At 34.8% G+C, this 16,425-nt stretch overlaps 1 protein-coding gene across 5 annotated transcripts in view; it reads right to left on the reverse strand.

The window, feature by feature from the left end:
• Positions 1-16,425, reverse strand: part of phactr4a (phosphatase and actin regulator 4a) — a 74,561-nt gene that overhangs the window by 28,377 nt on the left and 29,759 nt on the right. For all 5 annotated transcript variants that reach the window (XM_056480495.1, XM_056480494.1, XM_056480493.1 and 2 more), the window contains 2 exons: positions 3,359-3,523; positions 3,101-3,181 (listed from right to left, as the gene is read on the reverse strand). In XM_056480495.1, coding sequence (XP_056336470.1) covers positions 3,101-3,181; positions 3,359-3,523 — 246 coding nt within the window. The remainder of the gene's footprint in view (positions 1-3,100; positions 3,182-3,358; positions 3,524-16,425) is intronic.

The following is a 16,425-nucleotide window of genomic DNA, read 5'->3' on the forward strand; positions in this document are numbered from 1 at the left end:
ATGTAGTGCAAGAAGAGTAAAAGAATCGGTTTTAAATATGAATAAAAAGTACAATTTCTATTTTGTGCAGATATTTGAAAACGTAATATTCTGTAGTGCACTTGGTAATTGTTTAAGACCATTTTGTAATTTCAGTTGGCATACAGTAGGCATGCTTCAATGTAACAATCATGCATCTTCTTGGACACAATTTAATACTTCCTTTCTGGCCATGTTTCCTGCATTTATAAAGCATGCGTGTATTGTGGTTGGTCTGTCTGATTCAATTTTCAATGCAAGATTTGATTGGATGGGAATAACATGACAGTTTATTCTACTTAGCAAATCACAGTAGATAAAACATAAATAAATAAATAAATAAATAAATAAATAAATAAGATGACTGTGGGTTGAAGGAAAATAGGAAAGTAAAAGTACCAATACAGCTAGGGTTGGGTAACGAAACCCCATGTAACCAGACCGAATTAGCTTATGAGTTTCGGTGCCATTGGTGCTGCGACAAGGATGTTAGAAGCATTAAGGGGTACATCAAAGGCACACAGAAGTAAGTGTTGTGTCACTTCATCTCTAAACAGTTAATTTTAAACAACTTTGAGGGATACAGACACTGTCGCCGATGTTTTGCATTTGTTCATGTTGCTTAGATATAGAACGCAAAGCGTGCAGTACAGCGCATCCAGTGAGCGACTCCCTTCATCAATACGCATGATCGCGTTCATCAAATTTGCTTAAACTAAGTTTTCTGAAGTATTGCTTTATTTTAGAAGTAGGGATTCTGACACAGCAATGTGAAGCACATGCTTTACAAAAGTTGCGTGTAAGGGGAAAACTTGTCAAACTTAATGAAACATTTGAGGGCTCATGGAATCAACTTAAAGGCAGAGGAATGAACTGTCTTTGAACACTTGCGGCATAATCTGGCACTTTTACTAAGGCCCCGTTTACACTAATACGTTTTAGTTTAAAATGGATAAGTTTTGCTACGGTTATGCAATTCGTCCCCACTACGCCAGAGTTTTCGAACGCCGAAAAACTGAGCTTTTTGAAAACGCTGAAGAGGCCGTTTTCATTTATTAAATGCTGCTGCTGCGTCTCATTGTCGATGGGAGAAAATGGAGTCATCAGAAAAACTGAGGCGGTGCTGATTAGGGCATTTTCCTAAATATTAAGTAGCCTAAATAAAGTAGTTTTAGTTTTAAAACGCATACGTTTTGCTTTATACCGTCATTCGCATCCCACTGGCTATTTTGTTTCACTATCTTAACATTTTCATTTTGATATTAACAACTTAACAGACACCAAAAATGTTAAGGCAGCTTCATATTTAAATGCCCGTAATCTTCACTGTATGCATATTTATAACAAAACGGAGCCTATAACATAACTGCCTTCTTTCATTTTCTTCGAAAAATATAAAACACACCGTCTCTTTTGCTGAATATCAGTTTTAATAATCAATAATGGCCATTATAAAAGTATAACGTACAATAAGTTTATAGATTATAGGAAATAGATGCAAGCAATCAGTCAAATGTGCAGAATCGGTGTACGCAGTTACATTAATCTTTGCGCTCAGCCAAAACATTACCTGAGAACAAGTAATAGATTCAAAAGACCAAAGTCAGGGAATATGTCACCAGATATAGACAACAAGATGAATTAAATATCACAAATATAGTGAGATTAGATTCAGCGGTAGATCCTTGATTAACAGTCATACTACTCCTCTGAGTGGATGTGCTTAAAGCACTGCTGACTGCCTGGAGCTCACACGTGATGTGCGTTTTCAGCGGTATAGGGTGGACGGAGAGCTATTTAGAACCGCTAGGTTAAACGCCAGTGTGGACGCGGATCGTTTTCATTCTAAAACACCGTTTACAAACTAAAATGCATTAAATGGGGCCTGAGTATGTTTGCATGGGCACCAATACTCCGATTTAAATATGATTAAGACAATACTTGGATTAAAAGTCTACCATGTAAACAGCTATTTTTATTACCTTAAAGGACCACAGACACTCGCGTCACGAAATGCAGAGGTTTTATTTTTGCATTTGCCGTGCGGTATCAAATTCCATTAAAACAACACACTTTCACCAGTCCTTACTTCATATTCTCATCCAATACCTTAGTTTGTCACAGATGGCATGAATGAAATGTTCCTGAATGAAAGTGAAACTGCCAAACTGCAGTTAAAGTCAAAAAATTAAAAATGAATCACCCGAAATTACATGAAACTCTGGAGGCAATGTGGATAGCATGGTGACCGAATGACATTAATCAATCTATGTACTATAACATGCAAAATGGGATCATAAAATGAATATTTAAAAAGCAAACTCCTGCAAACACCTTAATCATATTATTGTTTTATTCAGATTAAGGCAAATAATTAGATTACTGATGTCCATGTAAAGATCAAGTCACAAGCCCCAACACTAGAAAAAAGATGTTCACTGATTTTAATGACAGCCTTTCCACAGATTAGTAGTAAGCTAAGGAAACTTAAATTGCATAATGCAAATCTTGTATTCATGCCAACAAACCAAGGATCAAAATAAATGTATGAATGCAATTCACTTCAAATATATAAAATAGGTATTGATGTATACTTTAAACTTTGATTATATTGTTTAATTAAAATATTTATTTTTTGTCACATAATTTTGTGGCTCAAAAGTATCAGTTAAGGCACCGCTTTGACACCGGTACCATTATAAAAGTATCGATTTAGCACCAGTATAGAAATAACCCTAAATGATAACCAACCCTAGATAAAGCACAAAAAAAATGTACTCAACTAACTTTGTAAAGTCCTGAGAAACAGTAATGAGTATTAGTAATTTATTCCACCGATTATGGACAATCAAATTTTGAAAAAAAAAATAAAAAGAAAAAAATACATTATATAAATATATTATAAAAATTTAAATTTACATGCGATTTACGCTGGATGTGATTTACGCTGGATGCGGTTCATTCCGCTGTGGTGACCACAGATTAATAAAGGAACTAAGCCGGAATGAAAATAAATGAATGAATGAATATGCTATTTACTCCCTTCAGTGTAACATGCACTGTGCTATGCAGGTGGACATACCATTCTCTGGGATGTCCTTCAGTAACCCTCTCTCTATCAGCTCCTCCCTGGGCTTCCTCACCGACATCTTTCTTTCCAAGACTAATCATTGAGAAAGATACCAGAGACAATGAATCTCTCAAACCACTGGTTTTGCAAATTAAGTTTGAAACAATCAAATAAAATATGAAAATTATTTAATATGTAATGCTGAAATTACATTGGTGATTACATCAATTAGTGTGGTTTAAATTGTCAGAAATAACAAGAAGAAAGCACCTTCTGATGTTTCCTTAAATTTGTCACTGGTTTTCTTCTTCCTCCACTTCCAGGGTTTGAAGATCTTACCCAGGCTGGGGAACTTGCCCTTGCCCTTTGCAGAAGGATTTCCTGCTCCTGGATTTGCTCCATCACTCTCTGGCATACCATGATCGACTTCATCATCTGAGAAGGACAATAAAAAAAGAAAGAAGTTGGTTCCAGATCCAGAAGTGGGTGTTCATTTTCACATTTTATTACACATTTTTATATCACATTATTTTCTTTTCTTTTTTTAAATCATGCATTTCTGACTGCTAATGCACAACAGAGCAGCAAGAAACAGCAGAACATGCTTGATAAGGAACTAATAATGCAAACTCATCACTAACAGGCAACATCTCATCCATAGTACTTTGTAATTCTACTTAGCCATAGTAATGACAGAGCAAAAAAAAAAAAAAAAAAGTCCATTCGTCTCTCAGAGAGTGCACAAGTTCATCTTTGCTGCTGTCAAATGCCATTTTGTCAGTAATCACATGAACGCTGACAACTACAGTATGATTAAAGAGAAAGTTTTCAGAAGATCAGATCAGAAAGAGCTTTATTGCCAGGTATGTTCACACATACAAGGAATTTGTTTTCGTGACAGAGCTTCTACAGTGCAACAGAATTACAGAGACAGGACAAAAAACAGATAATAAATATATTTTAAAAATAGAAGTAAGTAGTGAATGCAAATATACAAATTGACAAGTGTATGTACAGGTATATATATATATATACAATGTTAAATGTGCAGCTGTTATGTGCAAATTGGCATGTAAAGTGTGTTGTTAAATATGTGTATATGTGTATAAAAGTGTAAAGCAAATACACTTATGCAACCATTATCAGTGCATGTAGTCTTAAAGTGACTTATTTAATTACTTAAAGTTGCAATTCATACCCTATTAATGCCGACAGACAGAATTACTGAAAACCCCTGGTGTGTTTGAAGAACTTATACCTGATTTAAACATTCCAACTGTATTGTATAACGTGTTTATTTCTGACTACTCTGCTGTGGAGTTATTTGAAGTTTACCCAGCTCAGTCTGTTTAGATCTGCATTCACTAAACAGAAACATGTAAAATTAGTGTATAATAAATTATAAGTTAACAAAATGTACAAGTTAATAATGTTGTATTTTAATAACATTTAACTAATGCTGTTAAATCAAAAGTGTATCTTTTGTTCATAAAAAAATATATAATAATAATTGTATGGTTCCCTTTGGAATGCATGTGTATTGGTTCTGTTTATATATTGACAGGGACGTGAGTGCTGGGACTGGTACAGTATCTGACTGAAATGTGTATTTCCCACGTATTTCCCATGCTGGCTGCATCACTCTCTTGCATATGTCAGCGCCTCATTAGCTGCTCACTAAGCGCAGGTGCGTTCCAGCCACTTTAATCAGATTGTTGGTGTGTTACTATGGTGATTATGAACCACTGCATTCTATTCTGTCCATCACAGTTTAATGTTGTTAATTTACGCAAAGATTACAGTGGCTATTTCACAGTTAATGCTGCAAATTTGTAGGCTTCAGGTTTTATCATTTTAAAAATTGCAGTCAAGTCACAGCAGAAACTCAACACTCGCTCTTGTTCGCATTTCTCTCAGCTCACAAATGTAATTTCTTTTTATATACATGTTCGCATGGCAAAACATATAGGCTTGAGGCATGTAACACAGCATCAAAATAACTCCGTGAATAAAAATAAAGATTTTAGTTGTTAGAATTATCAGTATGTTAGTCTTAAAGGGGACCTACTATGCAAAAATCCCTTTTATGAGGGGTTGTGTGGCAACAGGGTATGAAAATAGCCAACCTCTAATGTTAAAAATTAATTATATTTTTTATTAATCACACTTCATAAAAACAGTCTGAGAAATACTTTGACATTCTCTCTTTGTACAGGTCATGGGCCCGCCAATTAGTGTAGAGAGCCCTGAGTGAGACGAATGAGTCTGGAGCCCTAAGCTAAAGCTACAACGAGGGCAATTATTAGACCCCCTAGATTATTAGCCCCTGTTTTTTTTTCCCCAATTTCTGTTTAACGGAGAGAAGATTTTGTTCAAAACATTTCTTAAACATAATAGTTTTATTAACTGATTTCTAATAACTGATTTATTTTATCTTTGCCATGAAGACAGTAAACAATATTTTACTAGATATTTTTCAAGGCACTTCCATACAGCTTAAAGTGACATTTAAAGGCTTAACTAGGTTAATTAGGTTAACTAGGCAAGTTATTATGTAAGGATGGTTTGTTCTGTAGACTATGAAATAAAATATATCGATAAAAAAGGGACTAATAATTTTGACCTTAAATTATTATTTTTTTAATTAAAACTGCTTTTTATTCTAGCCGAAATAAAACAAATAAGACTTTCTCCAGAAGAAAAATTATTATCAGACATACTGTGAAAATTTCTTTGTTCTGTTAAAAATATTTAAAAAAGAAAAAAAATTCTAAAGGGGCTAATAATTCTGACTTCAAGTCACACACACACACGCCTGGCTTATGACTCACAACAGAAACCCTGAGTAACATGACACCCATTGCACTGCTACACGTTCTCAGTTGAAAATAAAGTAAACCACTTTCCTGTGATAAGACTTGTATTTACTTACCACAGTACAGTAACTATAATTCCCCAAAAAATTATGTAATGACAGTGTCATATGTTGCCATGTATTAACTTAATTACAACCATTTCAAAAGCTAATGAGTCACTTGCAAGTTACAACAGTGGGTGGAGAATAATGACAGTTAAAGGGACACTGAAACTCTTACTCAAACAAGCAATGTACTATATGAGCTCACTGTACACATGCCATCATGCACTGTACAAAGATAAGATAAGTCCCAGTTTAACGTAATAACAGAACTAGACCTAATCAAGCCACCAATCCTGTTTGATGATATTTCAAAACATCCTACAGGAATTTCAACATGGGTATACAAGAATCAGAGAGCTAAATTCAATATGTTACTTTCTATACATAAGGACCTCTTTGCCAATTTCAACTGGTAACATTCATTCATTCATTCATTGTCTTTTCGGCTTAGTCCCTTTATTAATCCGGGGTCGCCACAGCGGAATGAACCGTCAACCCATCCAGAACATTTTTTTACGCAGCGGATGCCCTTCCAGCTGCAACCCATCTCCGGAAAACATCCACACACACTGCATGTCTTTGGACTGTGGGGGAAACCGGAGCACCCGGAGGAAACACACCCGGAGGAGAACATGCAAACTCCACACAGAAACCCCAACTGACCCAGCCGAGGCTCGAACCAGCAACCTTCTTGCTGTGAAGCGACAGCACTACCTACTGGGTCACTGCGTCGCCCAACTGGTGACATTGGCAACATTTTAACTTACAGTACATTTAAATACTGATATTACGAAAGCACAACTAAAGAGTCTTAGCTTGTGATAACTCCTTATAAATGCAGTAGAATTCAAAGGGTGGGAAAGAATAGCAAGATCATTTATTTACCCGAGGGCCCCTATTAAAAGATACAAAAAAAGATAAATACAAACAATAATTAGTCCAGTTAAAAAAAAAAAAAAAAAAAAAGTACAAAAAAAAAAAAACACTATGTAGGGATTTAGCAAACTATCTGACCTTCAAACCAATGAAACTCCCTATTAATTGAACACATTCATCTTGATCTTGATTTTCCAAGGTCAATTGAATTTTTTTTTTTGACTAGCAAATTGGCTGATTCTATATTTTAGAATTTTCAAAAACACTTTTTTATGAGTATGTGACTAATTTTATTTATTGATTTTTAATTCATTTTACTGCTCTAAGCAAGACAATGACTATGTTTACATAAGTCGTTTCCATGAGTTGCTTTTTAAATGTTTCTTTCATGATCAGGTTTTACATGTTATAGCACATAATTCGATTAACGTCATTGCGTCACCACGCTATCTGCATTTCCTCCGGAGGTTCATGTAATTTCACGTGTTTCATTTTTAATTTAGCATTTTCACTTTCACTCAACTATGAACTGCTGGAAGAGTGCCGTTTTAATAAAAGTTCATACCGCATGCTGAATGGAAGTAAAAAAAACCTCCGCATTTCACGATGCAGGTGTCTGTGGTTTGTGGACTCGGTAGGTGCAAAAAGTGTCAAACAACCATGTGTGTGGGTATGTATGTGTGGACTATCCTGTCGCAAAACACAGCGAAAAGTCCTACATAACGGTAACAGTTCGATTAATGTGTTTACATGTCTGTACTGCACTTCAATAAAGCGACTAAAATCGCCATACTCCACATGTTTTAATTCGAATTCTCTTTAGTTCGATTATGACCTTAAATCAAAAATCGCTGTTTACATGGTAGACTCTTAATCAGAGTATTGTCTTAAATCGCATTAGAGTCGAATTATTGGTGTCCATGTAAACATACTCAATGTGATGTCAATTAGGGGCCAAGCACCGAAAAAGTTTCATCGCAGTGCATCCTTTTGGTCAAACGTTGTAACAATACTTATAAAAATGTTAATAACTTTGACTAATTTTGCCTATTGTTATGAAACTTGTCTTGATACATTTCTTGGGTTGTCCTGAGAATATTGATACCAATTATGTCTTAATTAACTGAACTTACTGTCTGCCATCTAGCTTTAAGGCAAATACCTACTTTATCAAACTCCTACATCGTTTGGCTGATTTGCACCAAATTTGACTCAGATCGTCTTAACACCATGTAGACCAAAAGGTATGAAATTCATATCGATAGACAAAACTGTTGTCATTTAGCATATGTGCAAACTTGATGTAATGCTACTAAATGACATTGCAGGCTGAATTACCGCAATGGTTTGAAATATTGAAACCAAACTTAAAGTGTGTGATCTAGACCTGACATTGACCAAACTTCACCAGTTTAGGCCACCGTCTGGGTAAAATTTTGAATAATTTTGTCTATTGTCTAGAAGATTCCCTGTATCACACGGAGAACATTGATATAATTTATTCCCTAATTGACACGACTTCCTTTCCACAATCTTGAATTAGTTTGAAAATCTGTTGTTTTTAACTCTACATAGATCGTTAGCCCAATCCCACCAAATTTGGGTCAGACCATGCTGCCAAAAGGTTCTAAAATTTTCAAGTTGCTCTGTAGCTTGTTGCCTTGCTTGTTTATGATGTGGCCACTGCTGCTTGGCCTTGATAATTGCTGCTTGCAGCTATATTTTTTTTTATTGATTTCATAAACTACACAGCATCCCAACATTCACAGATTAAATTCGGGCCAACTTCAGCATACAACTATATTTTTTTAAATACAAAATGTAACAGCTTGTAAAATAGTATTTAAGACTTTGAGTGCATCCAATTTCTCTAAATTAATTCAACTTTTAATACTTTAAGACACCGCGGACACCCTGTTTAAAGGCACTGCCCATTTAACGTGAAATCAGAGTGTCTTCATGGGGTTACAATATAGAATTAACCAATATTGTAAAGTAAATAATAAGGTAAATTAAACATCTATTTTAACCTGCTGTTTAAATCACTTTTTGGTTAATAATATGGTGTGGTGTTACAGCAAAACAGACAGCTAGGAGTTTTCCAGGTTGGATTGTTTATTAATATAGCTATATGTTGCGAGGCAAAATAATGTTCCTTAGTCTCTACTCTCAGCTATGATCTACTATCATCTACTAGTGTGCAAAGAAATAAGTACGATTAAAAGTTTTAATAACAAATCCACAAAAATAGACTGCAGGAGTAGAAGACTGTAAGAATGAAAAGTAAGAATAGAAAACTGCATGAGTAAATAAAGCACACTGGACTCAAAATAAGACATTGGCTTGACTGCACGTATATAACTGGAGGAACATAATCCGGGAGAAACAGAACAGGTGTGTACTAATTAGCAGATAAGGAGACTAACTAGAGGCAGCACAACTAGAGCAAAGAAAACAATGAGGGACCAAGCAAAGGATTCAAGGAAAGCTAAACGTAAACAAAAACAGACATGCGACAATAAGTATAGGACATAAGGACATATGGTTTGGTTGTTAGAATTCCTGACACTAAGGGTAGATTCTTGTTAAGCAAAATAAAACAAAAATAAAATAAAATAAAATAAAATAAAATAAAATAAAATAAAATAAAATAAAATAAAATAAAATAAAATAAAATAAAATAAAATAAAATAAAATAAAATAAAATAAAAGTGTGGTAGCATGTTCGCCTCACAGCAAGAAGGTCACTGTTTCGAGCCTTGGCTGGGGCAGTTGGCGTTTCTGTGTGGAGTTGCATGTTCTCCCCGTGTTCGCGTGGGTTTTCTTCCGGGTGCTCCGATTTCCCCTACAAGTCCAAAGACATGCGCTATCTGTAAATTGGGTAAGCTAAATTGTCCGTAGTGTATGTGTGTGAATGAGTGTGTGTGGATGTTTCCCAGTGATATGTTGCGACCGGAAGGGCATCCGCTGCGTAAAACATGTGCTGGTCAAGTTGGCGGTTCATTCTGCTGTGGCGACCCCAGATTAATAAAGGGACCAAGTCGAAAATAAAATAAAATAAAATAAAATAAAATGACATAAAAAAAAATAATAATAAAATAGTTTATTCAGTTGTATTAATTCTGAGATATTATTAATTGTTCCTTTATTTGAGTAAATTGTGATATGGTGTTTTACAAATTTGACTACATATTTCTTAAGTTCCCCTAACACCCCCTGTAAATTAACACAACATACGGATTTAAATATGTATAATACTAATAAATAATAAAAAATACATTAGTTAATGCATAAGTTTAAAAAATTGCATGTAACTGAATTAATTTCTCTTCGGAGAGTAATCAAATTTAGTGCCATTTTTTTTATGGTTCATAATAACTTGCATGTACAAAATCATCAGTTTAAAAAAATGTTCAAATGTTGAAGCGTAGGGAAAAGGCTGTTATTATTCACTGTGCAAATTATGTGATAGCAAGAATAACAAATTATGGGAGAGAGTGAGAGAGACCGTTAAACAGGTCTGGAGAAACAAGACAAGGCAAGTTGTGTATGACACACGGGGAGCTCTGCAATGTTTATGGGTTTTGGCAGCTTCATTGGCCTAGATGCTCTTAACTGATTTGGCAAGTGTTTGACAGTACACAGATCTAGTTCACTTTGCTTAAATGGGATTTTCCAATGAAATCACTTTACACATGAAAGAAAAAAAATCTTTAAAAGAGCACAGTATATGCATATAATAACCGCACAAAGGTGTCAAAAAAACAAATAATACATTAATTATTAAAATAAAAGGCGTCTGATTTGGTGATAAAAACATTTTTACTTCAACAAAGTATGAACCATTTGCATTTAATTCTTTAGTACGAAACATAAATCTTTTATGGTTCTAAACAGAAATATTTTTGAAAACCCTAAATGTATTTACTGTCACTTTTCATCAGTTTAGCTCTTGCTGAATATAAAAGTATATTAATTTCAGGTACAGCTTTCCTTTTTCAGTGTACAGTACTCAGAATTGAGTAGTATTGAGTAGTACTAATTGCCAACATATTTGGTTAGGATTCGGAATAGGCTAGAAATAGGTTTGGTTTGGGGTTATTTCCATATAATTATACATAATGCACTGTTACAATACATACTAAAGACTGATTTATACTTCTGCATCGAGTGCATGTGGATTTTCCAGCATAGCCTTTGCACTGTCGCATACGGTTGTTGCTAGAAGGGATACAGCTGTAGCTGGAAGTTAATGAGAATTATTTATTAAATTATATATTAAATGTATTTTATTAACATCTACTGCTACCCTAACCCTAAACCCAACCATCAGAGTAATGTAAACAGTAATTATACAGAGTATTAGTCTTATTATTTATTAAATCATCACTTAAATTGTATTTTATTAATGTCCACCCCTACCTCAACAAAATTATCAATTATTGTTGATATCAATTACAGTGTCACAAAAAAGATGCTATATAGATGCAGGTATCCACAGCTGTATGCTATCTAGACTTTACCAAAGCATACCTTGATGCGCGCCATTCAATTAATGTAACTACGCATCGCAATAACATGTAGCACAAGCTATGTGATTGATCGGCTTAGTTGCCGTGTGTGGGTGGGCTACTGCATGGGAGGGGAGAGAGCACATTGGCATGAGTGTTTAAGAAGTGTTGAGTCCACTTGTATAATTCAGTCTTAGGGCATAACAAGGACAGTGTTAACAAAGTGTTCCATTCATAACTTAAAACCGACTACTTTTGAAAGGTATGAACAAATACTAGGACACTTTATTATATTACAATGAAAAGTGAGCTAAGTTTAGGGCTGGGCAATTAATATAAAAGTAATCAAAATCGACAATTGTTTCCAAAAGTGCAAGTTATTTTTTATTTTAAGTTTTTTAAAAGAAAAGAAGTTGGTTTTAGTTAGTTAGTAAATTGGTTAGTTAGTTAGTTAGTTACTTAGTTAGCTAGTAAAACTTTATTGTCCTTTACAAGAAATTTGTTATGGGCATTACCCAAGTGGCAACCTCCCGCTCTCCCTCGGGAGGCCAATACGGAAGTAACAGAAACTGCAATTCATCAAAATTCCGCTAGTCCTGGCTCCATAATAGAGCAAGTTGTAATTGAGCCCACTGTTAGAATGGCCAACTTTACAGCAGAAAAAAAGGTGTTTACAGCCTGGTACAAAGAACGATTTTGGTTCATATAGCTATTATTACCCTCCATGACAACTGTGAGGGGGGTGAATTTTTTTATAACTCATCCATTTCCTTTATATAAGGTTATATTAAGTTTGCATAATTAAGGGCGTGGCCACCTGAGTGACAGCTAGGTCTCGCTGGTCGCCGTCACTTCACCTCAGCTGAATCTGGCAGATTAGCCACTGATCTCGGCATATTTATCGTATTTTTGTTCTGTTTTATGTGGCTTTACACAGTCAGCTGCCTTTTGGACTTATTTCTTACAATTATCAGATGATATGGGATGCTGTGTGCACTTAATTGTGCTCACAAACCATTCACGTGGCCTCCGTTTCCCATGTGAGTAAAGTTATATACTTGTATACCATCTCTATAAATGTATTTGTTTTATTTAAGATCATTTATCATTAATATTTTTCTTTAGACCCGTAAAGCACTCCAGAATGTGACAGATTGATTAGCTGTAGGCTCTAGAACAGTCATCTGAAGCGTTGTCATACTGTGTTGTGCTGGATTTTATCAATAGTCTTGCATTTACTAACACACACACATATCTGAAGTGTTTGGAAGTAATTCGCGTTTTCCTCCTGTAGAAAAACGTCATAAGAGCAATGTTTAGTGGCTCAATGTATTACTACAGTGTTTTTGAAAGTCTAAACACTTTATTGACATAGTGTACAGCCAAGCACATGTGGTCAGAACACAAACGAGTCGCAGGTAATAAAGTATCAAGCGTTTCTCCCAAAGTAATGTCTGTCTGCCAGGTCTAAGCATAGGGTCTAAGCAAAGTGCCAGCAGGTGTCTGTAGCTCCGCCCACTCTCCGCCTCTTTGCCCTTGTTTGGTATCCCGCCGTGGGTGCGATGACGCGCGAACAAAATGGCGACGGTTGGCCGCGCCTACTTGTGGCTTCTTTTGTGCTCTTCAGAAACCTATGGGTGACGTCACGGATACTCCGTCCATATATTTTACAGTCTATGGCATTACCATATTGCTGCAGACATTCCATAAAAACAAACAATAAACATGATACAAAATACAGTAATGACAATAATTATAATGCTAATTAAGTTAAACTCTTGTTTAATAAACCCACTGAAACTGGTAAAAAGGATTTCTTATATCGGTTCAACCTAAAGGGACTCTATATCTCCTACCAGAGGGAAGCAATTCATAATGTGGAAATAAAAAAAAAAATGAGTTTGATCATTCAGAATCCTTTCCAACTGATTGAGGACACAATTCTAAAATAAAACTTGCGGATTAAAATTTTCATTATGCCCAACAATTTTCAATCCTGTCTTTTTAGGCAATGTGTGTATTAATTTCAGTTGTTTAACGTTGATGTTCAATAAATAATCATAGTTAATAGATAGTGTGTGTTTCCTTCTATTATTTTAAAATTAAGTAATGCACCCCTCATTCAAAAATCTCTCACTTATTTACTTTACAAAACCTGTTAAATAAATAAATAAAATAACTGTTAATTAATCATAATCGAGTTAAAATAACCTAAAATCAGTTATAATCAGACCAAATCACCTCAGTTTAGTTCCTTCTTGGTCGATTGTAGTTTTTTACTTTTGAACACTGCAATTTACAACATTCTATACATTGCATTAATTAACAATTTTGGTTTAATACTGAACAACACGCACGCACCATCCAAAACATTTATTTAATTTTTTTGCAGTTTTTCCAAAAACAAATCACTGAAAATATTCAGCAGTCCCTACATTCTCACTAGACGTGATAAGCTCTTTCTTTTTAGGAAGTTCATTTTAGAAATGTACTTGCATTATCAGAGCGAAACAGCTCCTAAGAGTATTTTTTTTTCAGTGCACTGGAAAATCACTGGCTTCGTGTTCTTTTGAATAAAAAGCCCACAGTGAGTTGTTATCATTGCAACACAACCTTGATAAAACAGAATACTAAAGTAATCAAAGTGCACATAATCAGAGCACAGGCCACAATATACACTCAACAACCCCAAGCACAGATTTTTTACCTGACACACAAACGCACACACATACACACTTCAATCAACATTTCTATAAAGCGCCGCCTCAGCCTCAATGAGCTCTTTGTTTCAGGAAGGCAGCAAATTCCTCTCATATCAGTGACAAACGTGAGAATCAGATCAGAGTCGACAGCCCTGAACTCACTGAGTGTATATACAGCTATGCTAATGCTGGAGGATGTCAAGGACACTGTGCAGTGTGTGTATATAGAAGGTCAATGGGAGAACTCAACAAGCCCACAGACTGATCAAAGATTAGTTTTGTACATGATGTTGTTTGACGGAACAAACAGAAGATTCGTGCCAACACCTTAAAACAACATGACGAGTAAACAGACGGTGCCTGAAACTCCATTTACAGAAATGTGTGTTTTTTGTTTAAAGGGATCATTTGACCAAAAAAATTAAACAAAAACTAGTTTCTAACTTTTGATTTTCTTTTTTGTGTTGAACACAAAATAAGATATTCTGAAGAAAGCTGAAAACCTGTAACCATTGACTTTCATAGGAGAAACCAATACTATGGCAAGTCAGCTCTTACAGGTTTTCAGCTTTCTTCAATATATAATCTATTGTTTTCAAGAAAAAGGTTTGATGGTGAGTAGATAGTCAGTATATCTTAATCTTGGGGAGAATTACCCCTTTAATAGCACAGTGCACCAAAAAAAAAAAAAAAAAAAAAACTATTAGCATATAAAATAGTAATAATAAAAATTGTAAGATTTTAGAATGAAGTCTCTTCTGCTCAACACAAGCACACTTATTCAATAAGACAGAAAAAACAAAATTTCACATAGTAGAATGCTACTTTCTCACACAAACTCAATACACACGTTTAACTGTTTTGGAGCAATCTTATCAACTTGGACATTTTGATCTCCTGTTTTTTATATCTCTTTAAAAATATTTCCAAAAATACTTTTTTCTCCCAAGGTGTGTTCTCCACTTCGTCTGTGAATTGGTGGAATTTTGGTTCCTTGCCACCGTTGCCTGTGGCTTGCTTGGTCAGAGCTGCTCTTCAGTGGAGCGTCATTTACAGTGAAATTTGCATGAAACTGAATTAAATCCATTTTAATTGAAATAGAACTAAACTAGAATCACCACAGCTTCCTGTCTGACTGCTGGAATTTTCCACAATCTAAAATATTATGGCTTTTTATTCACCTTTTCTTCATTTACGTTAAGCTGCACATTGTCTATCTAAATTGTAAAAGCACTAGAGTAATAGAAATATGACTATACTTAAGAAATTTTCCATATATGCATGCCATACGCCACATATACCCTATTCAGCAGCAGAAGAGAGTACCATTCTATTTAAACCACCTATCGGTTGGTTTAGGATTCTGATGGTATAAAACCTTGGATAAAAATATCACGGTTTCACGGCATCACAATATTGTGATTTCTGCTCTAAAATATATTCTTTGTAAATGTCTTAGTAAAAAACAAAAACTTTTTTCCCATTTGAACACAGTGTATTTTATTTTAAATAGACATTTAAAATATGTTGAAACAGTAAACATGTTAGGCTAAATAATTCAAATGAATCATTGACTCCTGCTGTCTTCATTTGTTTCAAAAACACAGATTTCTTTACAATTTAAAACAGCATCTTTAGATATCTATTCTGATGGAGATACTGCTGTCCCAAAATACTAATTAAAAAAATAATAATTAAAAAATCTTATATACAGTATACTGTAGGAACAGTAGGAACAGAAAATTTTAGAGGATTTAAAACCTTGACTTTTCCAAACCGCGGTATACCTTGCAAACGGTTCTCGTCCCATGCCTTATCAGTACACATCTCTGCAAAACATTCAGACATTTATTCTAAAACCAATGCATCCAGATCAATGAATTTATGCAAAAATAGCTTGAAGAATGAGTCCCTCAGCTTCCATTTGTTTATGCTCTCTTACAGCATGAAGTAAAAGGAAGGGCAAGGCTGCATGATGCTTACAAAACTGCAATTTTTATTTCTAGAAAACAATGTCAACAACAAAGCACTCGAGCCAGCTTCAATCAGCAAACAGCACAAACAGGTTTTCTCCTTTACATTATAGCTGCACCAAACAAATAATTGTACATCATTAAAGCAAGCAATATGGTAACATAATGCATATGGCAAAGGATGACCATGTTCTCATTTAAAGCCCTAAGATCTAGTCCGAGAGGAAGTGTGCTTGACAGAAACATGAGAATGTCTGATTGCACAATCGCCACATTCCATCAGCATACATTCACCTGTCCATGCCCGTTTCAAACTCCTTCCCTTATGAGAAAAAAATTGTACACCTGCCATCAT

Source organism: Danio aesculapii, chromosome 19 (assembly GCF_903798145.1).
Source record: "Danio aesculapii chromosome 19, fDanAes4.1, whole genome shotgun sequence".
NCBI lineage: Eukaryota > Metazoa > Chordata > Actinopteri > Cypriniformes > Danionidae > Danio > Danio aesculapii.